The 27296-nt window shown below is 40.4% G+C and overlaps 1 protein-coding gene across 3 annotated transcripts in view; it reads right to left on the minus strand.

Annotated features, from left to right (window-relative positions):
* The window catches only part of BEND7 (BEN domain containing 7), a 46585-nt gene extending 19295 nt beyond the window's left edge, over positions 1-27290 (minus strand). Inside the window, exons 1-6 of one of the 3 annotated variants that reach the window (XR_004082300.1) lie at positions 27097-27282; positions 23241-23324; positions 13987-14286; positions 8132-8254; positions 5416-5681; positions 316-541 (exon numbers count right to left, since the gene is read on the minus strand). Coding sequence is in view for 2 of the 3 variants with exons in the window: in XM_005426286.3 (XP_005426343.1) it covers positions 316-541; positions 5416-5681; positions 8132-8254; positions 13987-14286; positions 23241-23324; positions 27097-27157 (1060 nt within the window). In the remaining variant the exon portion in view is untranslated. Of the gene's footprint in view, positions 1-315; positions 542-5415; positions 5682-8131; positions 8255-13986; positions 14287-23240; positions 23325-27096 lie in introns of all 3 variants that reach the window. The other 2 variants (XM_005426286.3, XM_031061323.1) reach the window with 2 other exon arrangements.
* Positions 27291-27296: the final 6 nt, after the last annotated feature.

Consider the following 27296-nt stretch of genomic DNA (forward strand, 5'->3'; position numbering starts at 1 on the left):
AGTGTATCAGTTACACTGTCATTATATTTTCAAGATTTCTTTGCATCTCTGATATCTGGAGGAAAAAAATAATTATCTTACATGAACATTGAGTTTCCAGCCTTAGAGCCTGACTTCAGAAACCAGGATCACTGGCTTAAAATTAACACAAGCTGTCCCTGTAGAAGCTATTTTTAACAAGTGAATGAAAGGGAATAAAAATAAGACTGCATATTTTAATAGACCTCACACACGTCAGAAATTCTAATCCCCTTACACTCTCCTTAGCTGAGAATATGTTCTAATTACACATAGGAAAGAAAGCAGAAAACATACCTTTTATTGCACCCACAATATTTTGGTCTAGTCCTTTCCGGTTGTCGTTGAGCCCTCTTTTCCTTTTGCCATTTGGTAAAGAGTTAGCCAAAGTCTTGTCATCAAAAAATGCACAGACCAGCTTCCTAAAGAGCAGACTTCCTGAGCGAGTGTAGTTTGATAGTATAGAGTCCAGCTGTGATTTTGGCATGAAGACATCAAAGCCTTCTGCAAGTTGCACTTCTGGCTACCAAAAGAATACAAATGTTTTAATTAAACGAGCATTCAAAGACATTATTTTACTTCAATCATGCATCTGGTGAGATTTTACAATCACTTCATCAAACCATGAATCTCTCCCCAGCTATTCAGGACCACAGCAGCCTAATTCATTGAAATCAAACCCCATCAGTGAATAAGCACCTTAAAAGGCAAATCAAACAATCACACTTCTTGTCTAATGTCTGTAAAAGTTAACAACTACTGACATCATTTCTAGGCATACAGCTAACAAAAAGACAGGAGATACCTTTCAATGTTGGGTAATAACGGCAAAGCACAGGATCATCGCAGAGCAGTGCTCCAAAGTGATGCTTTCTGAACATTTATCTAACCATTTAATGGACTTGTTTCACTGCCAAATGCTGTGAACGAGTGTGCTGTGGGGCAGCCAGGCACTTCCAAGAAGCACAAATGCACGGATACTGGCCCAATCCATGTGGCTTCCCAAGAGAGCTTCCAGCAAAGATATGGCCCACGTGAGTATCAGCACATGATGAGTTTGAGGTTGCCCCTAGAGCCAGCACTTGCTGAGCATCCATTTGTCCCTCCTTTTCATAGTCCCAAAATGCATGTTTAGAAGAGGATGATGTTAGATAGACAGTTTCAGTACAAAAATCCTCAACAGTGAATCACAGGGATTTAAATCACTGCCAAGGTGAAATGGAGGGGAAGAAGAGAAAAGAAAATCATGCTGTATTTCACAAGAGTCTTCTCTCAAGTACACTGAGGGCCAAAATAGACATGGGCCTTTGAGAAAGTCCCCTTACCAAGAGTCTTTTTGCTGCCCCTGTCTGTACATATCAGAAATTACATGAACAGCATTTGCAGAATTTTCTTCTATGAGTACTATACAATGCCTATGATAAGACTTTTTCATGGAATAATTACATATCTAGAAAACACATTGGGAATAAACTAAAATTTGAAAATATTGTTTAGAAGTTGGCAAGGAGGTAAAAAAATCAGTGATCATGATGTGAGGAAATAAGCCAATATTACAGCCTTGCTCCTAAGAACTTGCCCTTTTTTTGCCCTACATGAAATATATTCAGCAATGATAATGCATTTTCAAAGAAGTTTACAGAGCAAGAGCAAATGCCATCTCCCATCATATCACCTGCAAACATCTTGAGTCTATACAGAAGAAAGGGCTGCCAGGCTAAGAACAATTTGGCTGTGTAATTCTTTTCCCATGGATTTCTAAAAATCAGTACGGATTGTGTTGCAGTGAGTATTTCCAAAGCATGTACTGTCAGGTGATATGGATGTGTACTGTGTGATAAAACTGAAGATTACCATGCTTTGGGAAGCCAGGATGAAGAATCTTAAAATATGCAGACAACAACAACAAAATTATAAGAAGCGTGTAGTTCCTCAGCTTGTTCTTGAATGAAAATTTTGATTTTTACCTCAAGAACTTTGAATATGCTGGATCCAGCAAAACAGTCAGCTACTGACATTTGACAATATTCAAATGTAGGTGGGTTTTTAATATGTTACTTCTAAACTTCTGGTGACAGATTTTCAAGAGTAAATAAATGTGGGCCAAGTTCACAACTTGGGAAAAATTCTACTTCATGTAAATCAAAAACCAGAATGCAGTTGACATGGTGCTGAAGGACACCTGCCCTATTCTGTTTCTTGTGATAGCCATCTAAGATGACCTCAATGATCCAGACACCCAGGGCAGAGAAATTATCGAACCACAGAAAAGTGTAGGTTGGAAAAAGCCTTAAAGATCATTAAGTCCAGCCATTAACCCACCACTAAACCACATCCTCAAGTGCCACATTTACATATCTTTTAAATACCTCCAGGGATGGTGACTGCCACCACTTCCCCAGGCAGCCTGTTCCAGTGCTTGACAACCATTTTGGGGAGGAAATTTTTCCCAATATCCAAAATAAACCTTCTGTGGTGCAACTTGAGGCCATTTTCTCTTGTCATATCACTTGTTAGCTGGGAGAAGAGACTGACACCCACCTGGCTACACCCTCCTGTCAGGGAGTTACAGAGAGTGATAAGGCCACCCCTGAGTGTCCTTTTCTCCAGGATAAATATCCCAGCTCCGTTGCTCTTCTCTGGACATGCTCCAGACCTGTAGTGTCTCTGTTGTGAGGAGCCCAAAACTGACACCAGGATTTGAGGTGAGGCCTCACCAGTGCTGAGTATGAAGGGACAGTCACTGCCCCAGTGGTCCTGCTGGCCAGACTATGGCTGGTACCCTCACCAAAAGCCAGCTGCTCCTGTGGTACCTTTTCTGGAACCTCCTACTTAAAACCCAAAAAGCCAGAAGGATCATGAGGCCCTGCTATTATCTTCTCTATTTGTACTGAAAAGATGAGTCCCTTCTCTTCTTTTCTCTTCTCTTCCTCTTCTCTTCTCTCTTCACTTCATGGTTTCCCTCTTTCCTGGTTTTACCTTAGAACACCTGCATTACACTTTGGCAGGTGCACCAACCACTCTACAATACAGCTGTAAAATACATTTCAAATCTTACCATTCTACCAGTGGAGAGGAGTCAGTATTATTTTAGTTTTGATTGTTTTATTCTTATTATAGGGATCAATTTGTTTATAAGTGAAACAGCAGTTTGGAGGCAAAACTGTGATTTATTCTTGCTTTCCTTTAGTAGTTAGCTATTCTTCAATCAAAGACAATCAGTAACCATTTGAATTTCAAGATCACTCTGAATGTAATTTCTCAAAGAAAAAGCACTTATTAATAGATAATGATCATGGCAAAAGGAACTGGAGGGTAAACTATTTGTGAACAACAAAATAAAGAAGACCTGAATGCTAAAGGCTTTTGGTGTGCTAAAATTACCAGGCAGTGAATTAGATTTAATCCTAGATATTTTAGTTGGTTGTAATATGTAGATTAAAAATGATTAGGTTATAAATGAAAAATTACAACTGTAAAACAAACACAAGTTCAACTAAGAGTTGTAATCAGACCACTGCATTGAAAAAGCAGGTTCTCTGATCCATGGTCCAGATTGAGGGTTTGTCTCACCAAGACACTTTCCACCTCTGTAAGTAGCAATATTTCATCTCAGCAGGTCTGGACTAATTGCACTGGTTTTGGCAGCCCTGATTTCGTACCCATTAAACTTGGATTCTTCCTTAAGTTCAATAAATGTTGGCAAAATAGCAGTGGCAGCAGTGGTGATGTATGACACAGCACACACTACAGACAACCTGTGGAATATTCTCAAGGGAACATTCATTTATGGTGCTTTGTAAGATGTCTTTCAGGGTTTTTCAGGCACACAGACATGCTGGTTGTGACCACACCAGAGATGCTCATAAAAAAGTAGAAAAAGATAATGCTGCCATTCGTTCTCAAAGAAGTGACCTTCTTAAGCCTTCTCAAAATATTTAAGGTCACATTTTATTTTTGCATTAAATATATCTGTTTTCAGAACTCAAATGATTTCTTTCTAAAGACAAAACAAAATCAATTTGTTTGTCTCAAGGTTCTGGCTCTGTAAATTTAGTCAAACAACTGTTGTGGCAAGCAAGGGCTCAAGCATGGAAGGACAGATGAAGACCTGATTTATGAGCCAAATGTTTTCTCTTTTTTTTCCTTAGGTCAAACTGGCAACTACAAAGAATCATGTCCAGCGATGAAACACATTCATAAAGCCAAATTAAATTCCATTGCAAGCACAAAACTGTTTTCAAAACCGTGTTTCAAGCTGACAAGAGTGCCACAAGCAAAGAAAAATTATAAGCACAAATTGCACACTGGAGATAAATTACCAGTCCTCCCCAAACCTTTACCTCAAACATTATTAAGCTCAGTACTACAAAAGGAAACCCTCTGAAAAAAGCATCAAACTAGTTACTCTGTATCACTACACTGACTCTGTGGCATGAGACTGCAACCTAATTAGTGGTGTGGCTTGCATCTCTGTAACTGAATTATCCTGACTGCTCTTTTTTATTATTAGTTCCCTGTTCCAGAAGGATAGAATATTATCTGCTGCATTGTTTTCATTTACGCTTATTGATACGGAATTTAATTATGTATTTCTAGCTCATAGTACTTAGGAAATTGGAAAGAGCCTGATCAAAATTAAAAATATATTAGAGAAATTAATGAGCAGTTTACTTGTCGGTGAACTGGTTTGCATGACATCAATTTGGTCATTAAACAAAGCCAATCATCCACCAATACATGGAATTTCTATCAGTGTGTACATGAATCAAGAAAACATGCTTACTGCAATTTTCTATGGGAAAAGTGCATATTCTTAGAGTAGCAAATTTTGGCCATTTTACTCACACTGACATCATCAACAGTGCTGAGGCCCTACTCTAGCACACACAGCAATCAAGATCAAATAATCCAATTCAGCAAAGACTGAATATGAATTTTTATAGAGTTGAGGAGTCCCCCAAAGTCAGTGGGACCAGAAAAGCAGGAAAGCACATAAATACTCCTTGGCAGGATAAAAGACCCATGTGTACACTACATGGGCTCATCAGCAATGATGGGGCTGTGAATGCTTTACACACCTTGCACTTTTCATGGCTCCTCATCTCAGCTGTGGCTCTTGGCATTGGGAGAGATGAAGAACAAGGCTCAAAAAACATGAGCCTTGAACTCAAGGGAAAACTTCATGCTTATAGAAGTTGTAAAAATAGACCCAAAACCCTGTAATGAGCACTCCCCACATCTAACCCTAACATCTCCATTCATTCCTACCCAAGATTTGCTCAGTCATTCTAACAAAAAGTGGGAAGATGCATCAATGTGACTCAAGTACTGATTCTTCTGAAAGAGTCAGTATTTCAAAATATTGCAATCCTGCATATTAAAATTTTAACTTACATCTGATGAAGCTGATTCAAGGATAATTCCAAACCCTGAAACAGGGGTCTCTGGCTTCAGGGGGGGTTCAATTGCTGGCAGACTCGACTGTTCTGAGTTTGCTGTCAGCCTCTTCTCATTCTCTGGAGAGCTGGGTTTCTTATTCGTGGAAACTGCTTCAACAACTTTGAGGGGCAGTTTTCTCTTTTTATTTCTCTTTCTTGATATTGTTGACTTCTGTGCACAAATCAGAGGAACAGGAGGCTGCTGTCTGTTTTGAGTCCCAACTGAATGAAAGAAATTAATGCATTAATTTTACAGACAAAAGCCCATGAATATCCACACAGATGCGCCATTAAATTACTGACTCACTGAACTTATTTTCTAGATAAGTGATGTGATTTTCAGGGCTGCTGGTGCATGGGAAACAAATAAGTTTTATCACCTTTGCATAATTTTCCAATCTGTACAATGGGGATAATGACAGTGAGCTCTGGTGAGGCTTTTCAAGCCCTACTGATGAACAGTATTTTAAGGAAATGAAGAATACAGTTCTTTCTCCTAGTGACCACTGGATGGCTGGTGACATGAAGCACTTAAGTGATGATTAATTTGTGTGTCCTCTGAATGACTGAGAATCTCACTCTTTGAGGATCTCTTCCTGAAAAAGTAAGATAATACAAGTGCTAATGCAATTACAGTTATTTTTATGACAGTGGTCTCCAAGTTAATTAGCTCAGCAAGAACATTTCAAGTACCATTATGTCAAGAATGAGTGAAAACACTATTCAATAGTTTAATTTCTGAGGGAAAAAAAGTAACCCAAAATTCCATCAGTTTGTTTTGCTCATACACAAAAGCTGACATGTATTACCTCTGAAATATAAGAAACCATATTTTACATTTATCAATATTTTGCATTTTCCAGTACTCACAATCATTTGTATAAATTAAGGCACCACTCCTGAATCTGTACCAATATGAACAAGCCCTCCAGAAGAATGCTATCAGGATACCATTATGTGTGTGGATAAATCACTAAGATCAAGGTCAAAACAAACAAAGAAAAAGCCAGAAGTGCTCTACATGCAGATCAAACTCATTCAAGATATGAGCAAGCTACAAAAAGTCCTCATCTACAAAGCTTCAGGAAGAAAACAAACCTCAGACTATTGTTTATTAAAATATTTGTGGAAGATTTCATTTCTGGCAAGGATTTACAAGACTGTGATGTGTAGTTTATAATTAAGACAGTAGGGTGTCTGAATACTAAAATAAGTTATTACACTTTCGCTTACAGGTTTGAATGTTAAGTTTTTTTTTCTTTTAGCAGCAAAAATGCCAAATGATTTTTTTTCTCTGCAAAACCTTAATTTCAGAAAATATGAAGTATTCCAAGGGAATCAAAAGATTCACGAATTAACAAAGGTACTTACTCTGTAGACACGTAATAAATAAGAAATGTTCTGCTACTGAGGAGTCAGCTCATTTGGCACAGACCCGTTTTCTAACTCTCACTCACAAGCCATTTTTCAATCACCCATGTGATTTCAATGACATAAATTGGTGTGATTGCATAAAAAATCCCATGTACCAGCAAAAATTGTAAAACTGGGCTTTGGTGTACTTCTTTGTAAACTGATGACTTCTAGAAAAGCATTTTTATGTGTGCCAACTGATATTACAAAACCTGTCTGATCGTTCCCATCACTCACTCAAACATTATACACCGTGGAGACAAGGAGTTTAGTCAGCCCTTCACTCCACCCATCTTTCAGTTAATTACTCAACACTCCCTTTTCTTACAGAGGTCTTATCCAGCCTCTCCACAAGAAAAGCCTCCATGGCTCCAGTCCCCATCACTCATGCTGGATGGGCAAGTCAGCTGACAAAATCTCCAACATCTCTATCTCCTCATTAGTATTAACACTAATTTTTAGGTAGCACAGAGCCTGCAGCTTCACATCAGCCTATGATGACTTAACTCTACCTACCACATTCTCATTATCTTGCTGGCTCAACTACTCCTCTGGCTCTGCACTGTTCTGTTTCAGCTCCCAACCTAGGAGAAAACTAGACTCAGTAATTTTCCCCAGTGAACAAATTATTGCTGGTATACACACTAAAAGCTGGTACTTCACAGCCAGAGGAAGGGCGGAGGCCACAACATGCAGTAGCTAGCTCAGCTGAGACTACCACAGAGCTAAAAGAGGTTTGAATGAAGAACTATTTGGTAACTTTCAGCTACTTTCAAATTTTATTTTTCTTACCCCTAAGATTAGTGAAGTGGTAAGCAGAACACAGGTGAGGTAGCATTTGGCACCCCTGAATCAATACACTGTGAAAACAAAGTGGGCATATTGACCTGCCCACTCAGCTCTCATTACGTATCTGATCACATAAATTTTATTTTCAATTAAGCCTTAAAAGGCTAAAGATAAAATCCCATATTTCAGGTAAGGATCTGAAAAGTAGAAGCTGCATTTCCAAGAAACCTGTGAAAATTTGACTTTGTCCTGTATGTAGGAGAGCAGGAAGCAATCCAGGTTTTCCTGAGTGCCCACACAGACTTTAATCCCCTGGACCATTCCCTAACAGGAAGATCACAGAATCATGGAACAGTTTGGGTTTGGAAGGGTCTCCAAAGACCATCTCATCCAACACCCCTGCATCCAGCTGGGCCATCCTCAACTCAATGCTTGCCACAGGTATGCACATGTGGGACTGGTCACTGTACCTGTCTGCAGCTGCATCAATTTTCTCATGGTCTTGAGCTCCTGAAGAATGGCCTGCAGGGTTGACTGGCAGTTACATGTACAGCAGTTTGGTCCAACTGATGAATTCACCATTGGAATTTCTCCTGAAAAAGAGTGGAATGAAATGGGTGAGATGCAAGCCACACAAAATCACCCAGACAACAACTGGCAGGTATTTGAAGCTATGATCAATATACCAGATTGTAAAATCAGATCAAAAGCATGAAAGGAAGTAATTTTCAACATGATTCCTTTTAAGAGGAAGGGACCACTAGTTTTTACTCAATTACTAATATGTGCAATTATATTGAGTTGGGATGCAATGTTACATGGGCTGGAGAAGACTGCTCAGAGTGTGAATATAATGCACTCCTCACAGAAGGGCTTTCTATTGTCAGGCTGCTTCATCTTGAATAACAAAAGCACCAAACCTCATTACAAACATACTTATTTTATCACACACACATAAAAAAGCCCATCTCCTGGAACAGTCTTACAAAGAATGAAGGCAGTCTGTGCAATAAAGGTTTGTGCTGTACATAAAATGAGGGTCTAGGAATTTTTAAACTGCTTGAATCTTACAGGTGATTCTTTACCATGTGAAGAAGAGAGAGTGAAAATAAAATACCCTACTTGAAGAAAAAAACCCCAAAACAACAGGACAGAAAAGAACCACATGAAAGCTTTCAAATCTGCTCCACTGTTTGCTAGGGTGGAATTGTTTTCTATGATGTTTTCCACCACTGTGACCTACAAGATGGCCTTTCCAGAGTTTCCCATTGAATATTAATATAGTAGTTCAAGAGATTCCTTTTCTCTAGTAATTCTTATTAGTGTTTAACTGAACTCACATAGTTCTAGTTCTAGGCCCTCAGCAGTGCTTTTATTACTGCTTTACTTTCCAGAAATTTTGCATTTTTTGTTCTGAATTAGAACAGGCTGTAACAGCTGAGGGATTTCAAACTTTGCAGGATGGTTGTATCCTGCACTTTAGCTTAAGACAGATGTATCCCTAGACAGCTATCCCTAACTGCAAATAAAAATTCCAAAATTCAACAAAACACCTAACAGTATCTGGTTGAAGCTGAGGCTAGATAGGATGTGCCTCCCTTCCTTTCCAAATGTCCTTACAGTCATTTAAATTGATGGCTATTTTACTGCTCAAGACTGCAGGAAGAGGGATGACCATTTCATGAAGATAGGTACAAATGCACCTAACAAAATAACCTCACTTGGTGTCCCATGTGGACTTCAGCCAGTGTATTTCCCTTTTCCTCCTGTAGCCTGACACTTACCAGGTGCCCTTTAATCATTATCTAGCTAAAGTGAACAGAAGCAATTCATTTAATATCCACTTATAAATCTTCACATTTTTCATTATTACTTCTGCTTTCCTCTGAAGCCAAACCAGGTTATTAATACTTTTTCAGGTTTGGGTTGTGTTCTTTCATCAGAGATTCCTGATGTCAGACCCACACAGATCCCCTGACTTTAATCCTCATTTGAAATAAGTGAAAATTTGGCCACCACGAGGCACTTTTTCTCTACCTCCTTCCATACAGTCCCTCAGACCTGAAGCAACATCTATCAGACTTGAGCAAACTCATGGTCACACTCCAAAGGTGAGCTGCTTGTAAAGCTTAACTAATGTATCACTTAAAGACAGCTGACATCCTCTGGGGGTCACACTCCTCTTTTCCTCAGATATTTAGTTACTCCATACTCCTGCAATTACAAATGTTGGTATTTTAAAATATCATACATGGATAAAATCTGTTAAAACTGTATTAAGATAAATGGAGTAGTTAACAAAATCCCTGCAAATCTAGCAAATGCAATAGAACCACTGGTTTCATCTCTCAAAGGTTTCAGCTGCAAATAAAACGATTTTTATACTAAGAAGTTACTTGGAAAACAGGCTGAGAATCTCAAAATGAAACAAAAAGGCTTCTGACTCAGCAGGACTCTGCCTAGTTTGATCTCACCCTTCCTTTGTACACAGTCTATTCATTGGAAGTTCCTTGGGGCATGGATGAGATTTTACCTTTTCAATGGTCCATAAAATGTTTAGCCCATTGTTACAGGTACAGAGATAAAAAAAAAATTGTTATCTTTAGCTTTGCAGCAGATTAATCAGAATCCCTCATCTTGGCTCCACCAATACACCTACATGTTTTAAGTAGACTTTTAAGGAGATGAATTTCAAGACAACTTATAATTTAATAGCACCAGCATAACTCTACCTTTCAGTAAGACAAGCAGGTACCCCAGAAATGGGAGCCCCAGAATTTAGGAGAGTTTTATTAACAGACTAATACAAAGTAAGACCATCCTTCCCTCAGTCCTTTCTCAGTTGTTTTAGACTAAAAAATCCTTGGGATAAAGCCTGTCCTTTCTCTTGATCAGAATTCAATACTCTAGAGGGCTTCTGGAAGTGGTTTCTTCTGGAAATGATATCTGAAAGACTTTGGGGGGAAAAAGGGTTGGTGGTTTTTGTTTCCTTCTTAACCAAGGCTCTACATCATGGTGAATTGCACGTGAAAACTTGAAGAAATTGTATCAGTAAATACCTGTGCATCTTTCCTGTTGCAATATAACATGTTCCTAATGAAAACACACAGGCACACAGGCTCCTGATGGAAAACCACAGGGTCTATTTTCCCATTGAGGCATAGGGGATTTACTTTATAATCCCCATTAGCACTGATAGAAATTACCCATGTAAATCTACCATAGGTACTGGGAATGGGAAAAGAGACCACCAATATTTTAAATCAAAGCAGGGTTCTACTGACTCCTTACATATTCATGAGGGTTTTTTATTTTCTTTCTATTCTCCCTCCTCTGATCAGTTATTGTGTTGTAAGAAATACCTAGTAGAGTGTTCTCAGTCATTGTTCTAAGCACTATCTTTATCATTTTTAGAGGACAAAAGCAACCCTTTTCAACTGCTATAAATCAATTTTTAATTTTAAATGGAGATCCGACTTTTTATTTTTATGAAGGAGTCTTTAAAGAGCCATCTCCCTCTCTTTTGGAAGCTGGCCAGCAGGCAAATTTGATACCTGCCTGTGTGACTGAGAGAAGGAGATGACACAAGTACAGAAGTTGCTTCCCCCATGTGAGCAGTAAGCAGCCCAGGACAATGTTTTCTTCCAGCTGGATCTACTGAGAGGGAATTCACTCACTGTAACTAACATTGCTACCAGTTTATACTGGAAAAGCATGCAAGAACTACCCAGTGAAAATGATCTTCATGCAACCCAAAAACAATTCAGCTGCTGCATCACTGCTGGATTTGGTACAGAACAAAATAAATGAAACTCAAGTGTGAGTTTACGGTCTATAATAGGATAGACATGGTGCTCACTCTCTGTAGTCCCAGGTGGCTTCCACTAAAAACAGTGGGTCACAGATGTCTACCTGACACCCTGACTTGTGGAACCACCACCTTAAGTCTGGTTTGGAATAAATCCCTTTGGTTTTCAAGTACGTTCCTACTCTTCCCTCTTTTGCAGCAATGTCTAGGCTTGCCCTGCTTCTCTTTTATTTTAGTTGATGCCTTAAGTTTTAGCATCACATTTTTCAGATTCTGTACTGCATCAGTATACAACTTTGAAATTCATATAGAGTGTTAGCAAGTTCTCTTCACAGTTTACTAAGACAAAACAATCCTTTTCCAGGCCCCAAAAAGTATGAACAAAAGCAAATTGGGGGGAACAAAACTAGGAGAATGTGACTTCACTACCTGAAGCTGTGACTGGCCAATTAACCCCAATATGTCAATGGACCAAACTTATAAAAGAGTGAAAAACTCATGACCTGTCATTCACCTTGGGTGTAGCCTTGGCCAGGCTCTTGCACTGACCAAGGGGTATCCTTTGAAGGCCTTTTTAATAAATACCTACTTTATTTCTCTTACTCTGTCTAGCCTCTGTTCTAGGAACCCTCTCCAGGCATCACTGTCAATAACTTTCTCGTGAATGTTTTCTATGCCAGCACCTATTAGACCTTTATTCCAGCCTCTCCTTGAACCACCTTACCCTGTGAGTAGATAAGTGCACCACTGAGATGGACTTGATGTGTCTACTACATTCAACTTTGAGCAATTCAGGTGGCCTACAACATATATCTTCATTTTTTATATAGTATCTATCCACAGTGGACAGAAAGAGTTTCTGGACTCAGATCACCTACTATAGATGCCTGAACATTTCCCAGTGATGACCTAAACCTGACAGCCCCAGGTAATAACATCACATCTGGCAGTTTTGTTCTGGAAACTTAAACACCACGCTAAGTACCAAGGAGTAAATTCTCCCTTGAAGTATTGTTCAGCATTTCTACATTCAGCTTTTAAGAACTTTGTCCATCCTCTGAATAATATCTAAAATACTGAGTTTGATGCTCAGGCTCTCAATGCAAGGGATGGGGGTGAATCAGGCTGTTAAAATGCCCAGAAGAGGTGTGTACTGGGTGAGGAGCAGTTTCAGGGCTCAGAAATGCATCAGAAGTTTTTCTTGCTGCTCAGAAATGCATCAAAAGTTTTTCTTCCCTAGAGACCAGGGTTTGGAGCCCAAGCAGGAGTCAGGATCACAACAGCCCATCAGAGGCAGACACCACAAACCCAACTGCTACACAGATTGTCTTTTCAAAGGCGGGGCGGCCAGAGGACAGGCCCACACCCTCCTTTATGTAATAACCCAAAAGATTGCATTCCTTTCAGCAGCAGGACAGCTGCAGAGGGAGGTGCCTCCTGGGCTGCTCCCCCAAGGGCTGAGAGACTGGGCATTTCTCCTGTCCAGCCCAAGAGATTGCTCAACCTGACCCTTCCATGTCCCATTGACCACTTCAAACCTGTAAGAGATCATAAGTCAATTGAATCCTTCACATACAAAAATCAAAGCTGACATTTTCTTGCATATAGGGCCAAATCCTGTCAACACATTTTAGCTCACATGCTGAATCAGGCCCCTGAGGGGATAGAGGTGCTGCTCCACCTACTTTCTGGATTTGGGAACAAGGCACCTAATCTATGCAGGCTTGGGCACTTCTGTGCATGCAGAGAACTGTCCCTGCCAGTGCCCAGGGCCTCTGAGGACAAAGAAGGAGATGTGTGATGAATTTTGGGTCCTTCCATATTTAGTAGATTGTTATGGTGAGATTTTGACAGCAGAGTTTTTTAATCTGGCAGCAAAACTTCTATTCTCTGGGATTTAATAAGAAAAAAGGCATTTTAAAGGCACACTGCCATCTACTTCAGGGCAGAATTCTCTGCCAGTACTGGACTGGCCGCACTCTAGAACATGCTGTTCACAGGTAGACTCCATCATCTCTTTTCTCCAATAGTCTCATTGGAATAAAAGCCTAAGGCTGTGATGGAATTTTGTACCTGCAGTTCAGTGGCCTGTTGTAAGGTTGATGCCATCCCTTTATGAAAGGCAGTAGAATCCTGCTCCACAAGTGGTGTCACAACAGTGCTACATTACTCACAGCAAAGAAGAGTGGTAGAGGTTGACATTTAATTAGCCATGAATTTAATAACAATGACAAAAGCTGTTTTAGTAAGTACTCTATAGAAATGAAGCTTGTAAAGGCATTGAGTAATTCTATCCTATCACCATTTTAAAAGCTAAGACAGATGGTAGCAGAATGTACAGTGCCCACTTTCACACCTTTTTGAAGTGATAACTATGTGCTCATTTTGTAGACTCTGAACTATAACTGCTTTCAGTGCAGTGCTACAATATATCATCACAACAAAGGCAGATACTTAGTAGAGAACAAGGAGAGGGGGAAAAAAAAGGCACCGTTCTCAGTGTCTAACAGGTCATACCATTGGATGCCACAGTTCGAGCCTGATTTTGGAATGTTTTGGATCGGGTTCCATATTGCCCTGACAGATGGCTGGCTTGGGGTGACAGCTCATTCCATGCTCCGCTCTGGGACGGGTGAAGGCTCGCCTGGGACTCCGCAGGGGGGTTCAGGCGCTGGGCCCAGGCTAAGTCTAAATCTTGGGGCTCCTCCTTCAGTTTTTCTCCTTCTTTGCCAACTCGTTGATAGATCCTTCCAGTGCTGTCATTCAGTAATCTTCTCATCCCTGTAATTTGTTTTTTAATTTCCCGGCTTTCATCTCCTAATGAAAACAGAGCCACAGTTATCACTGGAAATTAGCAAAAACAGTAATGGGTAGCAATTAGTGGTTTTAGATGCCAATAAGAGTTGGAGCAAATAAATAAATAAATAAATAACAAGGAGAAAGAAAAGGGATGGTTGAATGGCTGTTTGGATGTACCAGGCTATGCCTCCACACAGCCATGGCTGACAGCTCTCATGCCTGGAAGACCTGCTGAACTTGGCGTTCTTGATGTTGTTTCTAAGGCTTTGATGAGTAAGATTATTTTTTTGCCAGAAGGAAATAATAATAGCCACAGCAATTTCAAATAAACTGTCCTTTTAAGAGACTGATCCTATTCAGGCATTGACATCAGTGGATATTTTCCCTGAGTAAAGCCCAAAGGATCAGACCCTTTATGTATGCTCAAGGACAGATCCTACAAAAAGAAAAAATAAAGCACAGAAAGCACCACACCAAACACATGCAGAACAGCACTGCGTCTATTGATTTTAATGAACAGAATTAGTTCCTTATTCCACAGAATTCAGTAATACTGGATTATACAGGAATAAATTAAACAGTAGCTAATATGTGTGTAACTGCAGATAGCTGAATTGCTGGATGTCTTAAACACGTAGATTCCAAAAAGAAAATGAAAATATATACCAGAAGAATTAGACTGTTCCAAATAAATTCAGGGCATTTAAATAATAAAAGTTGCATACTTAATACGCCTGGCACCATTTAAGTATTAATTTTACATATGAAACTGCTGATTGCACAATGAATAGATGTGTTTTGGGCAGATAGTAGCCTGTTTTGCTTGTTAAAGCACACATTGCATTTCATGAGTAATAAGGAAGTGTTCATTGCCCTTTCTGAAGAAAGAAGCTTCTGGTTTTCTTACTGGTAATAGAAAAATCAAATACCCTAAGCAAATGTCATAAGTAAGATCTAGAAACTGATGAATCAACCTTCCTTTATAGAATACTTAAGACAATAATTCCTGGTATCCTCTATTCAATTTATATTCCTGCTTCCCTAAATAAACCTATTTTTGGAAAAGCAACTGTACAAAAGAAACTTTAGAAGAAAAAAAAAACCTACTCTCCAAAAATCCAAGATACAAGGTGTGCCGTCTCTGGTTCAACAAGGTACTTGAAAGTGTGCTAAATTCCAGGCATGTGAACAATTTTATCAACTCAATAGCACCATTCAGTTGCCTAAACTTAGGTGCACGTTTAGGGAGCAGCTAAACCAGACAGCTAAAAGAGCAGCAAACCCCTCCCCAACACAGGCTGAGCTCAGTGTGGCTGGGACTGCTGCAAGCCTGGTGTGCTGAACATCCAAAAGAGAGAGGTTTTGTTCTAGGAGGAGAATGAGCAGAAGGGGAGAGGAGCTGAACAATGTGCTCCAACCTCTGCTGGATCCCAGCATCTCCTGCTTGACCTGGTGCACCGGTTCCCTGGGCTGCTGCCAGCTGGCTCCAGCCCACCCCGATCCAGCGAGGAGAGTGGGCGGCTTGCAAGAAAGCTTCGAGTCCAAACTTAGAAAAATATTTGCCAACTCCGTACAGCAACACTCCAGCACCATTTCCACTCCAGCTAACACAGTGAGAAAAACCCTCTGCAAGGAAGTTCTGCACTGTATTTATTTATTTTGTTGGTTTGCCTGCAGATTTCTGTGTGCAGGTGTGATTTCATTAACAGTAACAGCACCAATTCCTTTAAAATGACACTTTTTGGCCCCAACCCAAGCAGAGGTTGACTGTTTGCAGTTCCCAACCTTGAAAGGCTGCAGAGTAGCACTGGACTCCAATTACTGAGATACAGTCCTACACTGCACGCTGCATTTCTCCTGTACACAGCTGAACCTGCCCCTATCCCAGCTCCAAATGTTCCCACCACACCACAGCCTGGAGCAATCCCTTCCTGTCGTGCCATTTAACATTACCCTGGGAGCCTTAAGCTACCAATTTGGATTTGTACTCAATGGCAAAATGTGTGTGAGTATCAAAACAGCTTCCCACCCACCTCCTCCTGCTGGGTGCAGGGACTGTGCTACGTGTCTGGTCGGGTGACATGTTGTTAGAAAGATTAAATTTCCGTTCCCCAATTACATAAAATATTAATGTTAATTGAGCTTATTCAGCCTTGATTCTGTTCCCTTGTTCCTTTATATAGAAGTCTTCCTATACAGTGACATGAGCATACTGAACTCCAGACAGAAAAAGACACGACATTTATGTTACAAAAAACCCTAAACTTGCACCCTACATAAACTGATCTTTTTGATTAGGTAGATCCTTACAGGGAGATTCACCCTTTGTAAGCTTGTTTGTTGGGGTTTGGGTTTTTGGGTTTTTTTTCTGTTTGTTTATTGGTTTTTTGTTTTGTTTTTAAAATGTCTTCCCTTTTGCAAGAAAGCACATTAAAATCCTACAGGCTATAAGCCTGACTTAGTCTTCAGTGCAAGTTTACATCTCTCCTCTCCCAATCATGCCTTTTTCCAGCTTTTAGCTGATCAAAAACAGCAGCATCCTCCCCACAGGAGTGGAGAGCAGATGATGTTACACTGTCTGAATCTGCAGATAGGTGCAACACCAGTAACAGATTTTAACTTCTTGCTCCCTGGTTATCTCATTTGTCTATTAGCTCTAGAGCCCAAGGACAGTGTTTTGTTATCAGTTATTCCACTGCTGATAATTTTCACAGATAGCAACCATGTAATTTAAAAATGAAAAAAAAAAATAGATGGGGCACAGAGAAAACACAACAACTCAAATTAGTATGTCCTGTGGAAGAGCCAGCCTTCTTTTAAATGCTAAATAGAATAATAAAGCACTGGAAAAAATAGTTTATTACATAGAAATCTGCATTATCTGTCTGTGCAAAGCTTTCTAAGATAGATGCTGAGGCCTGAGAAGAGTGGTGCCTACTTCAGCCTCTCTCTGTACACATACCAGGGCTCCTCACCATTTCCAAGGAGATGGGGATGCCTCCAAAGGCTGCCTACAGGATGTGCCATTTGGATACCCCATGTAAATCCCTGGGTTTTATCTGAAACCATTGAAGTTACTTGCAAAACACTAAGACACTTAACAAAATGCTACTCAAATAGAACCATGGCAAGTTAGAGCCCTGTTTAGGAACTTGTATATAGAGATGTCAATTGTCATAACAAAAACATATTATCAATTTTAAATAACTACTGTTACAGTTGTTTCCACAATGACCCCTTACAACCAACCTATTCTTTTTCCTACGTGATGTGACTGTAATCTTATAAAAACAACAACAACAAAAAAAACCCCAAAACAAAGCCCTTTAATAAATGCTACACAACATAAACAGCAATTTCCTCAAAATTAATTTCAATCTATTTCCTTACTGAAAGTGTACAGGACATAAAAACTTCCTCCTTCAAAAGCTGCAAGAATGTTTAAAATTACAAAGGAACAAATGGAAACCAGAAAACTGTTCCAGGCTGCAGTAGCATCCATGTGCTCAGTGTGCAGCTGTCTGAAGCAACAGGCCTGTAAACAACTCCAGCTAACAACATATTAATGATAATTTATTTATTACACTCTTTGCTCCTATATGCCTGTCCATCTTGTCACTATTATGTTTATTAAACTTAATATATCACACTGCCTACCAACACCTTATTATACTTTCCCTGAACAGTTTATCAAATATTATCATAGCACTGCAAACTATTATAAAATTGTATGTGACCATATTGATATGTTCAAGCATTAATTTTATCCCAGTATCACAAAAGTGGCAACCATGTCTGTATTAATGTGTATGTTTTAAAGTGTATAAATGGGTGAACAGAATTAAAATTCTGTTTACAAATGTCTGTATCTGATATTTCCTTCCTTCAACTCACAAAACCAAATACCCATCATGCTCTCTTTGTCCAGTATTTTGCAATTCCTTCCTTTACTTTTAACATTTATGTTTCTCATATGTTTTGGGAAATATTCACAAGCTGACTTTGAAAATACATTTTTTTCTATTAATTATAGTTTAATTTTATGGATTTTGGACAGATGAAACACCTATGGAATTTTTTCCTTTGTTGAACATACAAATAGGGATTTCTCCTGGATCAGGCTGCTTACTGAAGTTACTTTTCTCTCAGATTTCCACCTTTGTGTCCAACTAGGCTGAAATTGGTGGAGCTGTTGCAAGGGTAGGAATGGCAGCGACAGGCAGCCAGACAAACACATGTGAGCTGACAACAGGAGCCTGGTTTGTATGGAAACAAGGCTTCAGAGGTGAGAAAAAGTGGAAGTTGAAGCATATGGTGTGAAAGCTCAACAAAAAAAATAATAAGTAAGTGCAAAGGGTTATATAATTAAGCATATTAAACTGCAATTTATTAGATGCCATTTGAATGCTGCCCTCGCTGGAAGGGGGCCAGCAAAACTCGCCTGCTGTGTTTGAAGACTGTAAAGGGCTGATTCAGCTCAAGGAATCAGGAAGCATGTACACTCAGGGCACACGTCTCCACTGCTCAACCAGGCTGAACTCACCAAAACACTTTTTGGAATGCTACACGGTGTTCAGGTATTTCCTTCAGAGACAGTTATCCTGGAAGGAAGCTCAGCATCCCTTCTCAGCAAGAACTATACCCACATCAAATCATAATTTTCAAAAATCTAGGTATTTTTGGGTCATCTTGTACCACAAGTTGTTCTGAAACAGAAAGTTGCAGAGGTCAGCATGGGGAAAGTAGAGGATCCATGTGCATGAATCCTTATCAGAGCAAAGGTCTCCCCAGTCACGTGGATCTTACTGTGGCTTCTCTGTGCATAACTGGAATTGGGCATCCGTGAACTAAACTGAGGGGGTAAGCACACATTTCCCAAAAAAGTGAACCCAGATCTTTGCCAGCATACAAGATTTACACTTAGGCAACAACATCCTTGGCAAATTAAAAACCTAAACCCCAAGCCAGCAGGGAGAGCAGTGGTCATGAACGGTGTCAGAGGGTCACACAAGCAGCATGAGTTACAAGCTGGAGAATTTGACTCTGCTAAACTAACATGTGGGGACATTGAAGCTGTCTGAGTTGAGGCATCTTAGCAATGCTCTAAAACATCACCTCAAAGCACTTTGCTATGCTCATGTCATCACACAAAGTACTAGAATTAGACATGCAGGAAAACTGGATCACCCTCAAATCAGACCTCTTACAAAGCAAGCACAGAAACACATGGTTTGATAACCCTGCCTATCATGAGACAAACAAAGTTATTAAACCCCATAAACACTAATGTAAGCAAAGAAATTTGCAGAATCAAACCCAGGATCAGACTCTGAGAGCATTCAGGCTTTTGGGGTTATTTCCCTGGAAACTGGGTCATACCAGGTGGCCCAGCCACCAATTCCACCACAAACAAAGTAAATTTTTGGAAGAGCCTGGTGAAAGAGGTTCAAAACACCCAACAGGAGAAGCTACAGAAGCCAAATTTACACACTTCCATGCCACACTGTGCCAGCTAAATCACTTGGGAAAGGACAAGCGAGCAACTACTCAATAAAAGTATATATTAATGGGGCCATATAATTAAAAAAGTAATAATAGATACGCATCAACTTCCCCCAGCTCTTGGAAATATCCCAGGCCAAGACCACGTTTTAGCCCCAAAGGGAAATACTTTACCAAGTTAGATCATTAGAGAACACAGATCCATAAAATAAACTTCTATGCAGTCTTAATTACAGAAGCCAGTACTGCAAAAACCAGACTTGGGATATAATCCTATTAACAGTAACACAAGTCTGTGAAGTTACTAGTTAAGTCAACTTTTTCTCTGTGAATAAATTGCAAAGGATATAATTTCTGGGACAGAATAAATTCTTGAAATTAGTGAGTAACTTATGCATTGCTCCCCTCCTCCAAGAACACATTATTTATTTTTACCATGACACAGCGAAGTTATTAATCTGCTGCCTTCCATTTCAACAATGTGAAATGCTGTAAAATGCACAGACACCTGCATTACAGTACATTTCAGTTCCACTTTATATCAGTCATAAACATCTCTGTTTTGGACATCTCTTCAAAACAAATGCTCCAAGCACACTGTGCGTAGCATGCAATTTTATGAAACTATAAAAGTTCTTCACTGTTAATTACACAGACAAATGTCTCATCACACATTTGATTACCAGGATAATATAATTAGTTTTCTGCATTAACCTTTCAAACATAGAGCCTGAATTTCAAGTTGAAAGCATTGTAAAAACACTCAGTCTGGAAGTATACTGTATTTCCACTTTTTTGTGTTGGTAATAAAAATATTAAGACTGGAAAAAACCTATATGGTGTATGCAAAAGATTTTTTTTAATAGACAGTGTAAGTTTAATCATTACTGTCCACAAGACACAAGTGTACATAGTCCCTTCAAGGGCTTGTAACACCAAGTCTGGGCTAGCAGCCCTATGACTTTACTGGAAAAACGGAAGTCGGGTCTGTTTTAAATTTCACCCATGTTTGAGGTTCAAGCATTTCACTCTGGGCTGTCTCCTTCTCAGGCTGAGCAGTCTGTCCTGGTACCAGATAACTAAGCCATCTCCTTCAAAACAAAAGACATGCCAGTCCTCATCCACAAAATATAGCAGTGATATTCCACATTCCCTTGGAATCTTGTAAAGACTGTGGTTAGTATGTCCTTCATCTAGAAAGATGTGACTTCTTGTTCATCATCTTATCAGAACAAAGGACTGGGGGAGAGGACAAGCCACCCCATCCCCACTCCCAACACTGCACTACATGAGAAAACTTCCCAAGCTCTATTCAGATAGCAGTTGGACTCCACATCACTGCAGCCATCACAGGTCATATCCAGTACCATGTTCCTTTAATTGCATTGAAGCTTTCTCCAATTTTCAGCCTACATTTCCACAAAGCTGTATTGTGCCCATCTATGCTGGTGCAAAAACACCATCTAGGTTCATCAGGTCCTTCTTGACATCTCATCCTTATTTTATCTGTACATTAAACAAACTGGATTCTTCTGATTTACTCATTTACCCTAGCAGCTCCCCTCTTCTCAATAGCAATTTTGAGTTAACATGTTCAGTTGTGCAACAAAGGCATTTCCACATCCCATTCGTCATAAAGCTTCACTCATTTGTAGACTGCCACTAACATTTTACCTTCCCTAAAGGTAATAGTTTCAATGCTGTATCATAGCATCCATTCCATACTAAAGGCTGCATCACACTGAGGTTTCAGCTGCTGATCCCATGGATCACTTAAACTGGAGAACAAACCTGACTCTAAATCACCAAGTTGGAATAAACGTCCTTCAGAGATAAATTTTGGGATAAAGCAGTGAAATCAAGTGAAGCAGTGATTACACCCTGACTATACCTGATAAGGAAGATCCTTGATAGGATTCACATTCTTAAAGGTTAAATTCTGACTGACTCTTGAAATAGGTGAACTTGAGGCACTTAAATGCCAGAATACTTTCAGTCACAATGAAAAGCTGGACTTACTAAAAAAGAAAAACCTAAACAAATCTAAGGACAACACAACCAAGTCAAAACCAAGATCAGTGGGTCTGACTCACAGCACAAATGTCAAAGCACAGACTTCTGCACATTCTTAGAGCACCCTGGCTGATGCCTAATTCTTGCCAAGCTTTTCATGAATTGGAAGAAAAAGCATTTCAAGTAAACCTGTGGTGGAGCTCACTCCATCAGGTTTATCAGACTTCTCCAAAAGTGCTTCCAGAACATGAAATCCAAACACAAAGCACAGCAGTGGCCTTTGCTTCTTCTTGGAAATGAGTATAGGGAAGAAATACTTGCTCAAATGGTGAAAATCTGAGAAGGGAATTTAAGGCAGCTCCAATCCCTGTTTTAACACATCCTCCTATTCTCTGCCATTTGTTGCTGACCTCTGGAAGAGGATGTGGCACTATGAATTTAGGAGACAAAGGCATTTTTCACGCAGAGTAACTTCAGGTGCCAATTCCCACATTTCAGCGCTACTTGCTGGCTCCAGGGGGCAACACACACAGGCTACAGAAACCTTAAATCACCCCACAAAAATGTTTTGGCTCCTGGTGCTGAAAAGGAGAGGCAGATATTCCCAAGTTTCTTGGTGCAAAGGCATCTGCTTTCTCCAAAGCCTGAACAGAGTGTTCACAAGCTTGCTTTATACAGCTCAAAAAACTGGCCCCTCCTTCTTTGAATTTAGCCTGCCAAATCTTTGCCAAGAGGGGCTTTATCCAGGTGAGGTCCTGGATGCAACTGGAAGGGGATAGAAGCAGGAAAGGAAGAAGCACTCTGCAACTGAGGAGTTATAGAGGATAAAAAGCACACAAGAAAGGTAAAGGATCACTGATAGACAATCACTGATATGCTGTAATACATATCATGCTGCAGACTCTATATTACTTCCGTATTTTCTTTACACATTTTTAACTGTTGATTTAATTTAATTTTGCCATGCCAGGATTAGCAGGCAAGCTCCAGAGGTGAAAGGACATTACATTAAGACAGCACATTAATCCTCTATCCCACCCAAGGCAGAAGCAAAACCAAACAAATAGCAGCTTCCTGGAAATTGAATTTCTGTTATCCAGATGTCAAAGATGTAATACCCCAATTACACAAACTATTGCCAGTGAAGCATGCCAGGGAATATGCAATGTAAATGGGGTGAGCACAGAGCTGCAAAACTGCAGAGTCAGCATCTGGCTCTCTGAGTGAGTGATAATTAGCACTGTGTGTAGACACTAATAAACATTTATGTCTGAAATTACAACTTTTAGCAGTGTTAATAAAGGATATATTGGCAATTCATAGAATAAAAGGGTCTTGAAAAGAACGTCATATTAAACAATGGCAGGCGCTTTCTGTGCTTGCACAGAGGTTTTTTCCTCCCTAATTGCAAATGGCCACGCAATGTTGCTCGAAAATTAATCAACACAAGCACATACCTAAAAAAACTGGTTGTGTTTCTTTGGTCTCCCCATTAACATCATTGCTGTAGTCAGAGATCTTATATATCTCATGATGGTAATCTGGAATGAAAAACGATAAAAAAAATTAGAATTCAAGTGATCTGGAAAAAATGAACACTGAACACATTGCTACAGTTTTACTACACAATTTATCAATATATCTGCAGTTTATTTCATGTACATCAAATTAACCACAGAAAATGTGCTCTGTATCAGCACCTCCTAAAAAACCTTTGCTCACACTGGAGAGACTCAGCTCAAATATTTCACAGATTTTAGGGAATAGCTATGCCTGCCCTAAATTACTGTGTTCATTTTCACAGCAAATTATCCCACCAGATGCCAATTATCTGGCTTCTTGCTTTACAGAAGGAAAGCAGATTTATAATGAAAACTTCACCTTCCCAGAAACCAAGGCAAACTTTCAAACTTCACCTCAGTAAGGAATCAGCAACGTACATCAGGGCTCTATTGCTCAGCTGGCTTGACTAATACTGATGTCACTGGCCTCCCAATTCTGAAGAAAGGAGGATCAGTGACACCTTTAAATATTCACCTATAGAAATTAATGACTGTAATGACCTGAAGAATTAGCACTGGCATCTCATATACAGAGATATTACAAGATATTTAAAAAAAAATCACCACTAAGTTTCTATTTTAAATAAAAGAATATTTTGCTGTGAAGGTCTCTGTTGTAACACCGGGCAGGTGCTCACTAAAACCAGAGCTTTGTTTACACAGAGAGAAATAGTAAGTCCAAGTAAAAGAAAAGTATCTCAAGGCAGCTCTCGTGGATGCTATTTCTGACTCTGATACTGGCACACACTCTGTCCTTCGGCAAATCGCTCAAGACTGAACAATATATTCAGTGTCTTGAAAGAGCCACCTCCCCACCTGACTCCTTCCATGCCCTCCCAGCTCCCAATGCTCTCAGCTACTCCCTCCTTAGACTGGTTTTATGTTTACTTGCCTCACAAAAAGTGAGGCAGAGATTAACTCATGGAAGGGACTTCGGGAGGATTCACTTAAAAAGGTGTAACAAAAGTGGAGGGCAGCATAAGCAGCTCCTTCCACAAGCAGCGCACCTGCACCTCTGACCAAACAGGCACAGGACTGGAAAAGTCTCCTGGAAGTCACTTTTTTGTTAGGTGTGTTTATTTGTACAGTACAACTGTCTCAAAGGCACAAGAGGAGGAACAACCCAGTATGTAAACTAAAATTGAGCCTAGCAATTCTACAGAATGAAAAGGGCCTTGAAAGAAAATGAGGGGGAAACAACCCAGAACACACCACAGAACTGGAGAGGTCAGGGATGAGGTGCTACACAAAGGATTCCTCTGCTTCCCGAGCACGCCCAGCCAATGAAATGGGTAAAGGTGAAGTCTGAGATATGACATCGAGGAAGTAAAAGCTTCTTTTATGAGACTAAACTGGCAGGGTTTATGCTGCCTTCCATGACCACTAGCTGTCCTGTGGAGCAGAGGGTGTGATGAAGTGGCTTGGTGGGCACCTGATGGCCACAGCCAGTCAGGGTCTACCTGCCACACTTTGCACCTTGATCCTCTTAAGGACATTCAAGATCTGTGGAAGCAAGTAAGTGGAAACTAGGACTTAAATGACTTACGGACTCATGGTCCTTTGATATACAGATTACACCCAATTTCTTCTCTAGCACTTCCCTGCACATCCAGCTGGTCACAATATTCTTCTGGTCTGCAGCTGCTGCCTTAAAGTCACCACATTTCACCCCAGAGGTGGCTGTGCTTTAGCACAGCAATGGACTTTCTCTTGATTTGGTCACTATTGATCATTGTGATAAGGTGCTCAAAGTAATTTTTGGGACAGAATAAGCATTGTATGGGCACACATCAATAGCAGATGGTGTGCTACCAACCAATTCATACAGCATAGCCTTTTCTCTTTGGTTTCCTCTTTCTGCCTTGCATGTCCCAGTCCAGGCACTGGAAGACTGTATCAATTTCACAACAGTAAACACTAAACTGTGACATTACAGAGTAACTCCTGCAAGAGGCAAAGGCTAATTACAAGAGACAACTATTTATACATAATTATCTTTCTAATCAACAGTGATAGAAAAGAGTATGAGAGTGCAGACTCACATACAAAACCTGATTTTTATCTCCTCCACTCTCATAGTAAAAAGACATCATTTTCTCTCTAGCACATGCTTTTAGTATAGCTTTGTATTTGACTCTACATCCAAAAAGAGACCACAGATAAAATATTATTAATAATGTACCATCATAACTGGATTTACCTATTAACATAAGGTTAAATAGATTGTCTCATACACTGAGGCATATCTAAACCTGTAAGAAGTGGCAACTGAGATTAGCAAAACAGTAACCTATTTCTGGCAAATACTCTTTTTACAGGCCCATTAGGATGGAAAGAAAAAAAAAGCAAAATTTCAGTTTTGTTTTTCCACATTTTGCTTTCACCACCTCCATGCTCCAGCCCAGTCATGCACTAACTCTGCCTGCAAGTTGGGAGCATGTTCAGTATCAAAACCCCACAAAGCAAACCCGTTCTCTGTAAAATTACACCCTTGATAGGTTTGCTAATGGATACAGACCTCCAATGCATTTCAGACACGTCTGGCAAGTCCCTGCCCCTGTAGTTTTAACACGGACCATGTGTGATGCCCCAGACCCCCCTACCACAATACAGCAGTTATTATTTACTATTCCCACCAAGTGACTTTATTTCCATCTTTGAATTTCTTTGCTTCACACGTTATTTTGCAGAGCACTCCTCAGACAGCAAATCTTGACGCTCATGTGTGTGTCCCCCTTTTCACCAGCGTGACATTACACCCAAGCAGGTACCTGCCCTGAACTTGGCATGCAGGACACACACAGCGCTTCATGGAGATATTCCCGTCCAATACTTGAGAACACAAAAGGAGAAACGATCTCGAATCAATGCCATCAGGGCAAAAACATCTCATCGGCTGGAGAAGGGATAAATCCCCAACCAAAATAAATCCCTAGGGCTGGGAAGTCCACCTGTGAAAATGCCTACCAGCGGCTCTATCTTTTTTCCCCTTTAATTAAAGAAAACAACAACAAGAAGACTGAAACACAGAGCTGTGCTTCTTGCCCGACATGAATTCAAATATTTCTCCCCTCACGATCCCTTTTAAAATATCCTCTTTTCCAAAAGCAAACACACCCCGAGCGAACAAGTTACACGCCAGCGGCTCTCCCCTGCCCACGTACAATTAATTACCTGCGTGGATTTTTAATAAAGCGATCTCGATTCAGCTTTTCTTTGAAATACAAGGATGTACACAGACGAGGAGAGGAAAAAAGCCACCCCAAATACAATAAATCCACAAGAGTTGAATACTAAGGAGCTCTGTCGCTGCTCAAGTGTCATTATTTTTTCCTCGCTTCCCGATTTTTTTTTCTCCCCCCCGCCCAAGCAGGATTCACCACTAAACACGATCCAACTTTATTTTGTGCAAGGTTCTTTGCTTGGAAAAAAATAACACGTCCACCTGAGGTGGTGGTGGGGAGGCTCGAGGTGGTGGTTTTGCAACAACACGTAACACACATGCAAAAAAATAATTAAAAAAAGAAAGAGGAAACGGGAAGAGGGCGAAAGAAATAAAATTAAGAAAAAAAAAAAGATGGGCGTGCAATGGTTTCGGGGAGTTCAGGGAGAGGATTGCGGAGTTCAATAACAGAGCCGGGAGGGAGCGGCGGCCCGGGGGCGCCAGCGTTTCATAACGCCCCGCTCCCCCCGGGGCAAAAGTCGGGGCTGCCCCCGGCCAGCGAACAAAGGCCGGTCGCCCCCCCCTTACCTTCGTTGACCAGTTTAAAGCTTTGGGATTTCCTGCTCCTCTTCCTCTGGGCGAACTCCATGGTGCGGGCAGGAAGGAGCGGGGCGGACACAGGACCGAGCTCCGTCCCTCCGATCAGCAATACACGCGGGGGTTGGGAGAGACGGCGGCTCCGGCGGCGAATAAAGGGATCCGGGACAAGTTGGCTCCGGTCTCCCCCC

The sequence above is a fragment of the Geospiza fortis genome, unplaced genomic scaffold (genome assembly GCF_000277835.1).
Source record: "Geospiza fortis unplaced genomic scaffold, GeoFor_1.0 scaffold428, whole genome shotgun sequence".
NCBI lineage: Eukaryota > Metazoa > Chordata > Aves > Passeriformes > Thraupidae > Geospiza > Geospiza fortis.